At 34.8% G+C, this 17,033-nt stretch overlaps 1 protein-coding gene across 3 annotated transcripts in view; it reads left to right on the forward strand.

The window, feature by feature from the left end:
• LOC106649231 (CD63 antigen-like) overlaps positions 1-17,033 on the forward strand; it is a 34,001-nt gene that overhangs the window by 4,143 nt on the left and 12,825 nt on the right. For 2 of the 3 annotated variants that reach the window (XM_014366532.1, XM_014366531.1), the window contains exons 3-5: positions 2,809-3,259; positions 7,546-8,131; positions 13,735-14,200. In XM_014366532.1, the coding sequence (XP_014222018.1) occupies positions 2,891-3,259; positions 7,546-8,131; positions 13,735-14,048 (1,269 nt within the window). In that variant the 5' untranslated portion in view covers positions 2,809-2,890 and the 3' untranslated portion in view covers positions 14,049-14,200. Of the gene's footprint in view, positions 1-2,808; positions 3,260-7,545; positions 8,132-13,734; positions 14,201-17,033 lie in introns of those variants that run through there. The other variant, XM_014366533.1, reaches the window with a different exon arrangement.

Genomic DNA, 17,033 nt, shown 5'->3' on the forward strand with positions numbered 1-17,033 from the left:
AGAAGGATGCGGGCCCGTAACGGGGAGTTACGGGCTGCCCCGGCCGGGCATGCAAAAACCATGAAGAAGTGGCAAAAAATGGCAGTGCGCTCTAAAACCACGAAAAAACTACGTTTTTTCTTCTTTCTTACACTATATCTCACTAAAATCAAAAAAAGCCTCTCTGAAAAATGTCTATATCGATAGAAAATTTTCTGATCTTTTGATCTAGACTATTTAGAAAAATCTTAAAAATGAAGTTTTTGAGATAATCGATTTTAAAGTTTTTTCTGCGATTTTTTCGAGGAAAATAGGAAAATTCGGGAAATCTGACCCGACCATCGGAAAGCTGAAGCAATTAACCATCGAAAAAATTGGTCACTTTTTTCTTTTAGGTGCATTTAGGCACTTTTACAGCTAGTTACAAATTTAGCGACTCAACTAAATGATGACTCGCTGTGTGGCGTGAGGAGAGTTGTCGTGAAACGCCACATATATGCTCAACTACTTTTACATAAAATTGAGGGAAGATTCATTTTACCAGACCGGAGTTACAGCCTATGCAAATCTGGTAAAAACGGTACTTTTCGTAATTATGATATCTTTATATGGCTGTACCTCCTTTGTTCTTGAACCAATCAAAGTGCAGCGATTGAAAAATAATAAAAATACTTTTTGAATTTGATGTTAAAATAGATCGTTAAATTAATCTAATTGTCTTCTACATCCAAAAAACGACAATGTTGCGATTTTTCGTTGCCTTCAATGCCACCTCATAACCAGGGTTTGGTTATTGAGCTCTACATAATTTTTTCATGAAAAGTAAATGTCTTGACATAAAGAATGCGACTCTCCGGGTTAAAAAATATGCTCCGGGGCCTGTAATAAGCTGGCCTACGAGCAACACTGCCATCTGTAAAAGGCGCGTGACACCTCGATCTTTTTGTGTGTGCACTCTCGCGCAGATCTGCCACCCATCGAGCGCGAGGCACTCGATTCGCACAGATAAATCTGCTCTTCAGTGCACATGGTCCTAGCAACTCTCTTGCATACTCACACATTACCGTTCGCGCAATTTATGTTATTTATCGCTCAGTGACATCGTCACTAGGTATAAGGGAGCGAAAAAAATGCGCGTACTTGAAAATTGAAGATAAGTAATTATTTCTGTTTATTTTTGTGTTTTAGAGGCCAAAAAGTCATTTTTTCACTCAATACAACAATTCACTTAATTTCTAAGTGGCTGAAAAAGTATCAAAACTCATCTAAAAAAAGTGACTGACTACTGCATTTGATAGAAAATTTCCTCAGCTTTCTGATGGTGATATTAAATTATTCAATTTGCACCGAGAAAATCATCACCAAACATGCTGAGCTAAATATCTTGAAACACTCATAAAGGAAAAAAGTTTACTTTATGGTTTAATTTTGATTTTTTTCGTGAAAATGATAATTATCGGAAAACCTACACCGTGTGAAAGCTGTGAGAGAATTTTCTGCCAAAACCTCATATTTATTTATTTTTTCAGACGAATTACGAGCAAGTTTCAATCATAGTGAGTCACGCAACGCAAAGAACCGCGCGACCGCTATGAGAACAGACAACGGATATCAAAGTATTCGAAATTCCCTCGTACAACCGAAAAATAACTTAAGAAATGGTTTTAATAGGAAAATTTTTTATCTTTCTCGTGATGAATTCAGATTTTCCGATAGGTTTCATCATCACAAGAAAAAATAAAAAATAAACCATAAAGTACACTTTTTTAGCCGAAAAATTCGAAACCAAATTTCGGAATTGCTGATATAAACAATTTTTTGAGGACTTAGTCAAGACCCTACCACCCTCTTAATGTGTAGTGCAACTCAAAAATTCCGATAATAATTTCAAAAAAAGTTCTCATAAAACTCAAAAAGAATTCATACGCGTTTTTTGAAAAATGTATTCAATTATCTTTTAACGCATTTTTCTTCAATCTCGAATCAGACTAAAAAGGAAACCTTCTCACCTTCGGGTCATGGATTTGCTCCACCCTAAGGCCCATGAGATCAAACTAAGCACAGATAGCTTCAGTATAGGGTACCAGGAGACCCCAAAAAAATTTTGGAGCAAATCTATGACCCGAAGGTGAGAAGGTCTCCTTGTAAGTAGACTTGCAAAATAATTTATAATTTTTTCTTGTCCATTTTTTGTTATTTGCCTGTATGAAAAGGCGAAAAATTATTTTTACTTTTTTTCTAATAAAACGCAATTATATTAGTTTTAACTTTGTGGATTATTTCAAAAGTGACATTACGTAACAGAGACAGGAGGTTGTTTATTATGAACAAGTGCTAAGTTTGCCGCACAAGCTTAACGAAAGTTAACCACAGCAAATGCGTACTATAATTTATAGCTCTACGTGGCATGAAAGCATCTTTATGGTGCGTTTTTTGGTGGCATTAGTCACACATTCTGGCATCCCATCCATAGCTGATTACGCACGTGCGCTAACCTCACTCCGTGCTACCAGAAAGTTGCGAATTATAACTTGGAAAAGGGAGCATAAGTGTTAACTTAGCATATTGTTAGAGAATCGTGTCTGATACTCATCGATAGGGGGTACTTTTTGACTCGGCTACTAGGACTTATGGACTAATTAATTACTTAAGGTTACTTATGCGCTGGTAATACAGTGATGAAAAATAACGTTTCTTTACATCCCTGCTACCCCTTAAACTTCAAAATTAAAAATAAACAATAAGAGTTAAATAAATACAAACAAGTTTTTCTCTTTTATGCATAGATTCATTTGTTGACAATTCTCATCGAAAAAATTATCTTTTCAGGGTAGATAATAATTTGAAGATAAGATGAATCATCAATGAAAAAAATCTAATCGCTCTCTATAAAATAAATTATTTTCATAAAATGAGGTACTACAGACTTTGGATTTACGCATGTAATACCGTTTTATTATGCAGTACTCTGGGTTTTATAGCAGTTGTTTCCAAAAGTCTTATTTTTACTGGAGATCCTCGTCGACTCTTAGTTCCTGGATTACCAAAAGCATACGATCCAACAACTTTATATGCTTATTTAGCATTAACCATACAATTAGGAATTGTACAGATTCTAGGTTGTACTGCAGCGAGACAATTGAACATAAATCTACTCAATGCCTATTGGCTTTTATTATTGGCACTACTTTTTGGCGATGCAGTCATGGGAATTGCTTGGATCTACAGATTTGAAAAGATTTGTAACGATTTACGGTCCAGTCTGCGTCAAAAACTGAAGGTTAGAAATTACCTATCATTTCATTAAAAGATAAAAAATCAAAACAATATAAAAAAAATCAAAAGATTTTAAGTCTTGATAGATTTCTCAGCATTGCGAGTAAGCAAGACCAAAATCACACATTAATTTTACCTCCCTGACTTCAAATTTGGTTTAGAAAAAAAAGTGAAAAAGTCCATGCAGGGTGTTTTTTCCTTTATTTTTAATGAGTGAGGTCAAAATTGCAAGTATATTTTTATAATGTACTAAAAGCAAGTTGAAAGTGAAAAATTTTGGAATTTTTTTGCCTCTGGGTTTTTGGTCTTGTAGATTAATCGAAAGAATTCCCGTTTTATATAAATCTATCTATATAAGACTGACAATTTTTTTTTAAATCGATGGGTATACGCTAATTTTTTTGGTGTAATTTTTGCAAAATTTTGGCTTAAATTTCGTTTCGGTAGCTCCTATAGATTTCTCAGAATGTTGTAAAGTGTGAGGAAAAACGTGATTTTTCGAGAACCCGACGCCGAATTACTGAATTTTCAGCTACAAAAACGCTCCCACAAAAACAGCTGTATCTGGACGAAACAAAGGCCATTTTAAAATCTGAATACGGCGTTGGAAAGGTGAAAAACAACCTATCGAACAGTGCATTAACAGTTTTTCCATAGGTGATCTTGCTCAGCCGCTTTTTGGAAGAAACAAACGCATTTTTCTCGATTCACAAAAAACCACGTTTTTCGGCACAAAATCGCTCATAACATCTGAAAGAATGCACCAATCTCAATTTTTGCGCCGGATTCTGAATGGTGATAAAATTTTGCATCGAAATACGTATCGCTCATAGTTTTCAAATTTTTTTGGGGTTGGCTCAGACATTCGTATAACACGAGAAAACGACTTTTTTAGTTAATTATTTTAAATATACACCCGTCTTGTGGCACGGGTTTTTTTCAACCATGTGGGCTGAAATTTGGTAGAGGCTATTTTTTTGGGGGTTTGAAACTTTTGAGGGGGTGTCCCGTAGATTTAAAAAAAAATAATGTTAGTCTAATCTATCTATCTATATAAATATAGAGTGAAGTTGGTGTCTGTTTGTCTTTTATGATCTTAAAAACTATTTGTCCGATCAGCTTGAAATTTTTATCATGCATTCATTGTACTACCGCGCAGGTTTCTATCAAATTAAAACCATTATATACTTCTTTATTTTTTCGTTTTTTACCACTTCGCGCGTTCGCCTACCCCTTGCCAGCTCAATTGTTATAAAAAAGACCGAAAGCAGTTGTTTTTTTTACACGCAGTCAATCGGCATACATTGATTTGATGTGTACATGTGTTATTAAGCTATTTGCATTTTACAAGTGTGTAGACTCAACTTAGACATTTCCTGTTACGCACTTCTCATGGCCTTTTTAAGATCTTTTAAACAGTCGAATTTGTTTATATACATCTCAATAGATAGAGCTAAAAATATTGAGTACTATAGTATCATTTTGCAAATACGTCTTCACATTTTTCGTATGAATTGAGCGTGGGCGAAGCTACGACGGGGTCACTAGTTAACAATAAAATTGAAAGGAATTTCTATAATGTTAACTAATAGTGAAACGAAACTGAGTGACATAAAGTTAATTTAAGGTGTTAAGAACAAAAATATTTTAAAAACATGAATCAATAGTCAAAACAAAAAACCAAACTAGAAACTAAAAAATCAAGAAATTAGAAAAAACTTAGAAAATCCCAACACAAGCATCGATGTTTCACATCTGGTGCATAATGTATGAATGCTCACTCTTAAAATCAGAGTAGTTTCTTGAACATAATTGCACCAGATGTGAAACATCGATGCTTGTATTGGGATTTTCTAAGTTTTTTTAATTTCTTGATTTTTTAGTTTCTAGTTTGGTTTTTTTGTTTTGACTATTGATTCATGTTTTAGGATTTTTTTAGTTTTTACTTATTTAACTTTTTTTATTATTACTTATTTGATTGATCAATTTTCTTGTTTTTATTTCCTTTAACTTTAAATTTTTAATCCTTCAGTTAACCGATTAAGATGTTTCATATCTTGCAGCTGTTCATAAACAGCTGCTTTTTTCATTCATATTTTTTTTTACATTTTTTCTAATTTTTATTAATGTTTTAATTAATTAATTAATTAATTAATCAAATTCTTCTCAAATTTTTTATTGTTGCTTAATTATTTGATTTGTTAATTGATTTGTGTGATTATTTAATTTTCGTATTTTTTTCGTATTTTTCCAATTTGCTCACGGGACTCGTGAAAAGAGGTGTCTGGGTAGATTTGAAGAATACTCTCATGCCGTCATGACGTTGGAAGTCAAAAGTGCATTTAACACGGTTCCCTGGAGCAACTTACTCATTACGTTTGAACGTATTCAAACCACTAATCTGCTGAAAATAATTCCAAATCACTTTTAAGACAAAGTACTCGAATACACTATGACAAACTGAAGGCCAGCAGAGTCATGCTAAAGAATCAGTCCTAAACCCTACATTGTGAAATGTAATGTACGGCACTATACTGTGCCTCAACTTACATTGTAAGCTTCACACACGATATCGCTCTGGTCGCAATTGCAAAACACCTATGACAGATAGAAAACCATTGGAATGCGGTTGTCATATAGGTGCAAGAGGCTCTCCGGGAGCTCGGCCTGGCCACAGCCAACCAAAAAACTGAAGTTCATCTGCTCACCAGTATACAGAGAATGGAAACAATTAGCATCAATAGTTACATCTACTGGGTCTATCTGGGCCTGCATATTGTTGCCAGATTGCAGTTTGATGTGCACTTGGCAAGAGTTAGCGAGCAGGTAACGGGAGAGGCTGTAGCCCTCCTTCTTCTCTTCTCATGTATATGCCCAAGATTGTCGGGCGCAGTAGTAGCCAAAGAAAACTATATGCAAAATTTGCTAAGAATAATTTGTCTACCATTGGAATAAAAGAGCATAGGCCTTTTTCACAGTCGTCACTATCGGTCACTTTACAGATTTTCCTGGAGGCCAAACAAACTAGGTCTCTCATTTACTTAACCCGCAACACCTTGCATATTTCATCTCCAGGCAAATCGTAAAGTGACCAATAGTGACGACTGTGAAAAAGCCCTATATCAAGAGAAAAATTTCTTTTTCTGTTATTGCAATGGACAGTTATTATTAAATTTAACGCTTTAAGAAAAAGTTTTGGAATTCCAAACGTGCATCGTGATTACAGAACAAGACAATTTTCTCTTGATATGCTCTTTTATTCCAAAGATAGACAAATTATTCTTGGCATAAAAAATTACGGAGTTGACGTCACTCTACTGTTCAGAGTCCGTATCTAGAGCAGCGCAACGAAGACAAAATCATACAAACGCCAAACAGAGTTAATCCATTAACGAGGCTGTCTGAACGTCATCAGCGGCTGTTCGCACTTGTCATACGAGGATACGTCCTAGCGAGCATACCACTTCTCTCACTAAAAGAAGAGCTTACTCGGTTTTTTCCCACCATCGCTACGAGAATGCTAGAGACAATGAACTTTTGGGGATGCTCAGGAGATTGTAGGCCTGATTAGGTCGAACAAGGGCCGATTGACCTACCAGGGTCGAATGGAGTCATGACGAGGTAAATTGCTACCTTACGCAGCTCATGACCGGACACGACTACTTTAGACATCACAGTCAGCCCTACGACGACAGTATTAACTTAAGGTACCCGATCTGCTTCCCTGAAATCGAAAACATAGAGCACGTATTATTTCATTGTTCACGTTTCGACAGCGGAAGAGAAGGGATCCAGACATAACTCAATTATGCCAAGCTGCAGAACATAGTCCGGATCATGCTAAAAGATCCAATGAAATAGAACGCGACCTACTCTTTTGTGTAAGCAGTGGTATCTAGACTGACACAAAAGTCAAGAGACAAGCATTGATAAATTAATTACTGTAGTCCATGGACGCGTTTAAACAATCGATTTTTTTCATTAATTTTTAGTATTGCGCTCAAATACTACTGGTAACTCGATATTGACTCAAACCTTATCATATTATACATGGATTTAAAGAGGATGAAATTCCCAAGAAATCAGAAAAAAGTTCGTGTCGATACGATAAACATAGCCCAAGATAGAAGAATTTGAAAATCGACAAAATTTCTATGAAATTTTTTGTTACAATAATTTTGTTGAGTAGTGTATAATTCAATTAACTATTGGTTTATAATAAAATCGCTGACATTATTTACTTTGAAAATTTTATATTTCTGTAATATTAATCAAAATAATTTTTTTTAGGTTGAATATAGTAGAAATATGAAGTTCAGTCTTTATTGGGATCGATTGCAAAAAGAATTTTCTTGCTGCGGTGTCACAGGGCCTTTAGATTTTGGCACTACTTGGCCCCAAAGTTGTTGCTCAAGTCTTCAATTTCCGGATTTTATTTACATTCAACATTTTGAAGAAGAAACTATATCAAACTTGACAAATGTGAATAAATTTTCAAAAATCAACGTTAATTTAACAGACAGCTGTTCATACCCTTTCAGTCAAGGTTGCGAAGAACAACTTATGAAGTGGTTGGAGAAAACTGCTGATCTGTTATTTGTTTTGGGATTTTGCGTCATTTCTTTTACAAAGTTATGCTTCCTAGGAATTTTACGATATGAAATACGCGAAATGATACAAAAAATCAAATTATTAGAAGAGCTTCCATTTCAAAATGCTTGTAGCATGCAGCAAATGGTTACAAAACATGGAGCTTCTTCTTCTTCTCAATCTTCCCAAACTCGTCAACAAACGCAGCTTATTGAAATATCTATTAACAATGGTAATGTTGATAAACGATTAAATCTTCCAAGCATAACAACTCTCTCTGGTACTGGTAAGATAAAATTTGATATAACTTTTCAAAAACCTCACAATTTTCGAAGATTTTAATAAAAAACAAAAACTAAAAATAAATTTTCAATGTTTCTGAAAATTATACATTATTATGTATTTGTGTATTCGAAACTTTCAATAACATATTTCATGAATTTTTTATAATTTTTGATACTTTAAATGCTGTCAATTTGTGTGTATTGATTTTCATATTATGCGACTTACAAGCAGAGCTTTTTATCTCCGAGTCATCAAATTTTCTGAAATTTTTTTTTTTTTTTTAGTGTCCTGGTACCTAAACATGAAGCTCAGTATGCTTAGTTTATTCTCTTAGGCCTTCGGGCCCATTTTAAAGAGAATTTACTATATTCTTAAAAAATCTTTGTAATTTTCTGTATCGATTTAGAAGCACTTAAACGAAAAAAAATGCAAAAAACATAAGTTTTAAGATATTTCAAAGAATCTGCTTGAATTTTTTCACAATTTTTTGGACAATCTATCACTTATTTTGAGAGGCCAAAATCTAAAGATTTTTTATAGATTTTAGAACTTCTTAAAAAGGGTGGTAGATGGTCCGCGAAATTCTGAAAAAATTCGATTCTTTGAAATATTTTAAGACTTTTGTTTAACATTTTTTTCATTTAAATGCTTCTATATCGATATTAAAAATCCCAAAAATGTTCGGCAATGTAGAAAATCCTTCTAAAAATGGGCTCTAAGACTCATGAGATTTAACTAAGCATACTGAGCTTCATGATCAGTTACCAGGAGACCACAAAAAAATTTTCAGAAAATTTGGTTACCCAGAGATGAAAGGCTCTGCTTCCCCAGTGAAAAGATTCTCACGTAAGATCTTATATCTTATCTCTGCTGGAAAAATTCAGGGGAAAAATCATGCAAAATCGTCAGGTGATTTTTTTAATTTTTACTAGATGATTAAAACCCGCCCCTTGCATGTCAATTTTTATATTCGTGTTTTGAGGTTAGTTTAAGATTCAGAAATAGCTTAGAAATAGTAAGTTTCAAAATTGAAAATACTTAAGTACTAACTGACAACAGACAGTTAGCAGCGCAGGCGCTCGTATCAAGTCGGCTCGCGTCGGGCGTCGTCGTTAGTGTGAGCCCATCAGAGGGCGTTTTAAGGGGGGAAGGGTACCTTAAACCTACATTTATGAAAAATTTATTAATTATGAAGAAAAAAATTTTTTTTGGAATATACAGAGAAAACTCTGTTTTCTTCACTCTTTTTTCAAAGTTTTTCACTCTGGAATATGAAAATTGAGGTCCCAGTCACCATAGAACCCTCCTCGATGAAGCAAGCCCACGGTCCTGACAGGTACCCCTGTGCCGTAGGATCCAACTAGAACCGATGGTTCAATCATGGTCCTTGGGGTCTCATTTTTATCATTAGATGTGTGGTTACAAACGCAAGCACTTTCAGATTTTTTAATTAGTTTTACACAATTTGCCAGCCACATATACATATTAATTCATTGATATACATGATAAAATGACAGATATGTATATGATAAAATGACAGATTATGCTACATCATAGCCTGAAAAAAGTGCTGATTTGTCTCAACACCTTTGAAAGTGCTTGCGTTTGTAGCCATTCTCATGTAGAACAATCCCTGAAAATTTCAGCTCATTTGCTCAAACGGTTTACATGGAAAGTTACGGCAACAAAGCAATTTTGAGATAAAACGTAACTGCCCAAGAGTTGAAAAAAACCAAAATACATCAATATATGTCATAATGATACTCTCATGTCACTGAGGCTGCTTAAAACTTTTTGGACAATAAAGAACAGTAATTCAATTTGAATTTTCAACATATTGCCACCCACAAGGAAAATGTTCAATTATCCCATACAGCCACACAAAGCCAAATGCGCCAATTTCATCACTACATTTTATAAGTTGTACTAAAATGTTAGTATACGCTAATATGGGTTTTATGTGGAAACTGGTAACTAAGTTGATTATGTCCAAATCAACTTTTCACACAAATATACACAATCTCACATTAGAATTTGAATCCAGTCTTCTACTTATTTACAAACATTCATAAAACATTTATCACTATAGATACTTGGAAATAAATCACTACAAGTTGATCAATTATCACAAATCTTGTTCATCACATGCAACATACAATAATATATATGATACAGTCATATACACATACATAAAGTACAGTGACATACATATACACTGATGTATACATGTCAATTTACATATGTACTTCTGTATTTCTTGAATTAGAACTGCTATAAATGTAACATTTTTATAACAAGCTATTGAAACTTCTTCATAGCTTTATTATGAAACACTATGTTGAGTTGCAAAGATATAATTGCACTCTACATATACTTTTTTCACTTTAAAAAAAATGTAATTTTTAGCCATTGGAAAATCAAGAAGCAGTCAGCAGACTGTTGTTGACATTTGATCAGGGCTCGTGCACGAAACAGAGAGAGATAGAAGATATGCCGAAACCCACGTGCTGCGAGTGGTGGCGTTACTGTACACCTATAGCTATGTAAACAAACAAATTCCTGCTAGATGTACTCTAACCAAAGAATAAAACGAGTATCAATAGATGGTGCTACCGACTTACTAAAGTCTCGAGATTCATGAGAGAATGGCAACGATATATCTTTGAGTCGATTCATTCATTTTTTCTAAATAATCGTAAAAGTATCGGTACTAAATAAGCTGTACATCACGGTACAGTTAAAATTTTAAAATTCCGATCACGGCACTTGAAAGCCGAGGAAAAATCCTATCAAAAAAGTCAATGAAAAAAAATTTTTTTTTTTAGATTTTAGGTGCCTTTCCCCCCTTAAGCGGCCTCACTTTTGAGCGGTTCTTTTTTTTATAAGTAGAAGATAAAACAATGAAATTATTTACGTAATAATTTAGAGTATATTAAATTCTAAACTTTGAAAAAGTGAAAAAGTTTCTTAGAGACCTGGAATGGAACCGGTGATCAGTCGGTTACAAGTCCAGAGCCCTACCACTTGAGCCATTCATTAGGTATAGAGCGAAGTGATGCCGAACGGCGGTCCCGCGGGTAAAAAACAACAAGGGAACAAGAAAGGAGAAGATGGATCTTACATAAATTATGTAGAAAGCAAAACTATTACATTGTCAAACGAAAAGTTATATTAATGAAATGTGTGTATGCATTTTTTTAAGTGCTTTTATGTAACTATATTTATACTTACATAATGTGAAAACTAGTTAAACAATATAATTACTAGTTGAAAATCTTGCTTTTGCTCTCACTCTTGATGGGCACTAGGTTAGTATCCGGAATATCACCCCAGGTAGCCTACTTTTGGCTCCTGGTCAGAACTGAACTTTGCGATGCCTTTCTTCGGGTACTCGTGGTTTGTATTGTATTTTATCAGCGATCGACCCAACTTTTTCATCTTTTCTTTATATTTTTACGATTTAAGGAAACCATCTTTTCAAAATTAATAGTGAAATTTCTTTAGAAAACAAATACACGTTTTCCTTACGAAAGCAACCGTCAGACTGATCATCAAATCATCAAACTTGCTTAAAATAAGCTTTATACACATATTTCTGCTATTGAGTTACTGTACGAGTATTCTACTACCGGCGTAAACACGCAGTTTCTCGTTGTACACTTTGATTTTACGAAAATTTTCCGAAATTTTTCAAAATTTTTGCTTGCATATCCGGCTCAAAAATCGAAACCGTGATTAGAAAACCGTGAACGGATGAACTGTATACGTGAATACAGAGGGATAACCAATGGTTATTAACCATATTCACAAAACCGCGAAAAAGCGAAATCCGCAAACATGGGAACCGCGAGTATGAAGAGAAGATCACACTTTTTGAATAATCGTCACAGCAGAAAAAGGGTAATAAGCACAGATTAAACTTTTCTGAAAACCATTGCAACAGCAAAAGTTTAAAGAACTCAGTTTACACCAAAGAAGATCTTCTTGAACCGTTTTAATAAGGATAATTTATTCGTCGTATGAAATTAAACACTATCCAGTGGATAGTATCCACGTTGTGCAGACGCTTAGTTGATTTATCATTTATCTTAACCCAATAACTCGCAAACGAACCAATTGTATTCTTTTTTGTAGTCTGCAATTAAATCATCTCAACGCAGCGAAAAAATACTTGAGAACCCATTTTTTATGTAAAACTAACCACTGAAACAGCGCGTTCCGCGCGCTCTGAACTCATCTTTGTTTTACAACTTGCTCACGCCTCCTATGGGAAATTAATCAAAACGTTCAACTTACAGTCAATACCAGCGTTGTGAAATGCTAAATTACATATGGCTGCCATGGCTTCGTGCGTGGATCGTTCTGCGTTATCGACGCGCACGCAGCGGCTAACCGAAGCAAAAGGGGTCATGAATATAACGATGCTGTTAAATAAAACTAACACGTTTACATTTGAAAATGTATAGAAACGTGCTACTCTTCCTTAACAATGTCGACAATTATGAATAATGATAAATGGAAAGAAAATATTATTATTCTAAAAATAAAATGTATATTCTAACATTCATGTAATACGTACAAGAAATCTTTTATTGTATATTTTTTTGTGTGTAAAAATAATGCATAATACGATTGTAAAATAAAATACTCTGTACGTAATCATTCGTATTAGCACACAATACGACATTTTTTACGCACCCAAATCGTGGCAAATAAATAAATTAATTCGTACTAATAAAATTGACGTGGTGCGTGCACTTTGATAACGTAGAACGATCCCCACTCGAAGCCGTGGCAGCCATATGTAATTTGACTTTTCACAACGCTGGTCAATACTCAATAAACAACAAACTGATACATTCTGCAGCGCCACTCTCTCGACCAACCAGAACGCTTATAAATTGTTAATACTTTTAGCTATGCTTTTTCTAAAAGAGGAGATTTAATTTACTTTTTGAATGAGTTGATAATTAAACTCTGACACATATTAGAAAAGTTATAAAAGATTTATTGAGGAAAAACACAATTTTGAATCCTCAAAAAAAACTTTGGCTCGAATTATTTATAAAGGTATTTCGGCTCGAGTATTTATAAAGGAGACTTAAACTATGGCCTGCAATACCCAAAATAATGAAAAACAACCTAATATTTAAAGTATCGTTCGTAAAATTTCAAGATTTGAAATGGTGGACATCAAAAAATACATTTTTTAAAAAAAATGTACTAAAATTATTAAGTATATTTTACTCGTAAATAATCAACTTTAGAAAAAAATAATCAACAAGATTACCATTGAATTTTTTGATAAACTTTTCAAATGTTTGAGTAATGGCCAAATTCGAATCAAAAAAGTTTTTAATTTTCCGCTTAATTAAGAACAAAAACATATTTTCAAAGCCCAAACCATGAGGCCTCTGTTGATAACCCAAAAATATTGAAAAAAAATTCTTAAAATCCTTCATGCCAGTCAGCCACTAATTATCAGTTGAAGAAATTAATATTAAATTTGAGTATTTATTAATTTACTTTACATTTGAAGAAAATGTTTTTGATATCACTGTTATTATTGCAATGAATTTAAAAACATTTAATTTTTTCTGTCAGGTCAAAAATCATTTTGCCATCATTCGTCAGGTTTAACAATCCATAAACAGATATCAAATGGAAATAACATTCAAGAAATGAGTACAGAAAGTGATACAAATAGTCATTGCGCCTTGATTCTAGAAGAACCAACTCCACCTGTTTATCATCGAGGAGCACTTTTCCATAGTGAACAATTGTTCTTAAAAAATGACTTTGAAATGAGTGAAATTGAAAAACGGAATCCATCTAAACATCTATCTTTACATTCTTCAGATTTTGATGAAAATCAATCGAACTTAAAAACAAGTGTAGTTGTGACTAGTAGTAAATGAGTATTATTCGATAATGACATTTTTATATAAAAAATTGTGTGCAATGTTTTAATTTGAGAGTTTCGCAACAAATAGTTGTTAATAGGTGAATGAATCTTAAAATCAATTCATCCTCAATTTGAAAAAATTTACTGTACAAATAAAGAACATTTCCACCAACAAAAAAGAATTGAATATTTTGACAATTATTTGTTATTTTAAAACTAGTCTGATATGGAAATAGTTAAAATACTTTTCTCTTGTATATGTCGAACAAAAATATATGTAAATTAAAAATTAATACACAAATTTTCCTTAATTTTTACTGACAAGTTAGTTACAAAATCACTCATAAAATAAAATATAATTGCATACTACTTTTGATATATTGCAACGTATTTTACGGCTCGCTCACGTGAGTGAAGCAAAACGTGCAACGTCTCCCGTTGTGCATGCAGGCGACATGAGTACACCAAGAGAGGAAAGACTCGCTACGTTCACATTTACCCACTACCGAGCTCATTTGCATACGCGAGAGCGATCTTGCGACTCCCCCACCTCTAGCACGCCAGAGTCCCAGCCACAGCCAAGTAGAGAGAGAGCAGCATTGGACCCCAACGCAGCATCCGTGACCGCATGACGTCATCCACGTGACGACAATCAATCAATCAATCGTTCTGCGAAAATTCTCTCTTTGTCGCACTAATTGCGAAATCAGCATGTGTACGAAATGACCATGAACTAGTGGGAAATTTTGGCGACTCGACTCAAAGAGAGAGTGCATCGAGAGCACTTACAATTGACCTATTTAAGGAGCAAGCCGAGGATAAAACGGCATTGATAATTGAAATATAACAATGAAACACACCAAAGTATTTAGTGTTCTCAACTATCCTTCTTTGCCACTGTCCTATAGTTAGTGGACTTTTCCGAAAACAACCTACCGCTGCCACGCCAATGGGCGTACGAGTGCGTAAGCTTTTTGCATAAAGTTTTCTCTCACTACAAATAACTCTACGAGAACTTATGATTGTACCTGAATTCTCGCCTGTGAAGTTATTGAGCAAGAGATTGACGCTGATTCTCCTTGTAGTAATACAAGTCGAATCTCTCCTTCGTCACTTCCTAGTCGCGATTTCTTCTTTAGCATCTCGGATCCAGGGTGAAGGAAGAGCCCAGCGGCCAACTAGCAGCAGTTCGTGTCTTTCCCAGCCAAGCAGTGCAGAGCAGCCAAGTTTTCCTCGTCATCTCCAGGGTGATCCAAACGTCGCAATACTGCGTGTTTCTCCGGTAATTCAAATCTGTATTTCGGTGTTGAAGATCTCGTTTTCCTTGGTTGAAATTAGACGATAATTGTAAAGCTATCACCGAACTCTGTGTGTACTCACGATAAATTCGTACAAGTTATTTTGATAATTAATAATATTTTCCGTACTTTCAATAATAAAAAGATTTCTCGTCATGAATAAATAAAAAAAAAGAATCATACAATTGAACATTACAAGTCCAAAACCGAATTTGTATTTTTACGTTTTCTTCCAAGTTCTCACTTTTTAGGCGCGTAAGAAATACTACCAGAGACCTGTCGAGGTTCGAGACGCAACGCTTGACCGGGTTTCAATATTAATAGTAATAGTATATTACTGACCAAGGCCGAGAAAAATAGAAAAGTCCCAGGGCACCTGAAATAAGCGACCGAAGCGAAGCCGAGGTCGATTAGCAAGTGCACTGAGGCTTTCTTTTCTCCCGGTAGAGGCTATTAGAAGATTTTACATACCCCGGGCCCGAAAATAGCAATATCCAGTTTAGCGCGGTGGCAGGGAAATGCTACTTTCGGGCTGCTGGTATGTAAAAGCATTGAATAATTTGTAAGTGAGCTGCAGTCTTTCCTTCGCTGTGGTAAGTTGACTACGGCCCCCCTTTTATACTCGCGCAGCAAGCTACACGAATATTTAGCGAGTCCGCTTTGCAGAAGCACTCGCTACTACATATTCTATACTCACTTGCATGTGCTTTAAGAGCCAATAATGTTGCAATATACATACATGTAGTGACGTAGAAGTCACAATATATTAGCTCACATAACAATATGCATGTATTAGACGTATAAGACTTGTTACCGGCAAACCCGAGACAGAAGCCACTGTTTTTGAGGGTTGCATTTTTGTAGCTTAATATCTCACGCCTAAATCGTGGCCATCAGATCCAAACAAAAGACCGGATATGATCGATTTGGCGATTGCTAAAGGTATTGATAAAAAGTTTAATGTACGCTTTAGCTTCCATCATTCACCGGTCATCATCACTACTATGTGTCTCTAAAAACCACTTTTCAAACAAAGCCAGTTGGAAAAAATTTAAAAAAAATAGTAGAGAGAGTAACTCTCCTTCTAGGAGAGTACATTGTGGCATTTTCTTTCGGACAGTTCAAAATCTCGAGAGCAGTATTGAATTCTTCAACGAGACTCTTCAATCTTCAGTATCCGTGGTATCCACTACAATAGTGCTAAGTGTCGGCGATGCATAGATAGCCGTATCTGTGCGAGCCGTATGTACGAGTGTGTGAGAGGGCAGCAGTGGACGAGGTGACAGCGCGACGCGATTTCGCACGAGTCTCTCTCCCCCCCTTCCGCGCGAGCACATGCGTGTCTCTGCCGTGTCCCACTATTCTGCGACCCACAGAGCAGAGCGCATCTTTGCGAAAAATAATTACCTTGTTTCCTTTTGTTCCTTTTACTACTTACATACTAAGAGTTTGACATTTTTTTTGTCTTTTGTGTTGAAGTGCAGAGTGCACAGTGAAGTGCAGTTGGTGATAAATAAAGTTTTTCATTGTTCAAGAGAACATGAATTGTGTCATAATTTCATCCCTTTATCCTTGTCACTAATCAACCAATTCCAACACTAAGCCATAAACAAAGTATCATATCCAATTTAATTGAAGCTAAATCAAAGAAAAAAAATAAGGAAGTCTGTCATTCCACTAGAAATGCCGAAAATAAAAGG

The sequence above is a fragment of the Trichogramma pretiosum genome, unplaced genomic scaffold (genome assembly GCF_000599845.2).
Source record: "Trichogramma pretiosum strain Unisexual culture from Peru unplaced genomic scaffold, Tpre_2.0 scaffold164, whole genome shotgun sequence".
In the NCBI taxonomy this organism is placed as follows: domain Eukaryota; kingdom Metazoa; phylum Arthropoda; class Insecta; order Hymenoptera; family Trichogrammatidae; genus Trichogramma; species Trichogramma pretiosum.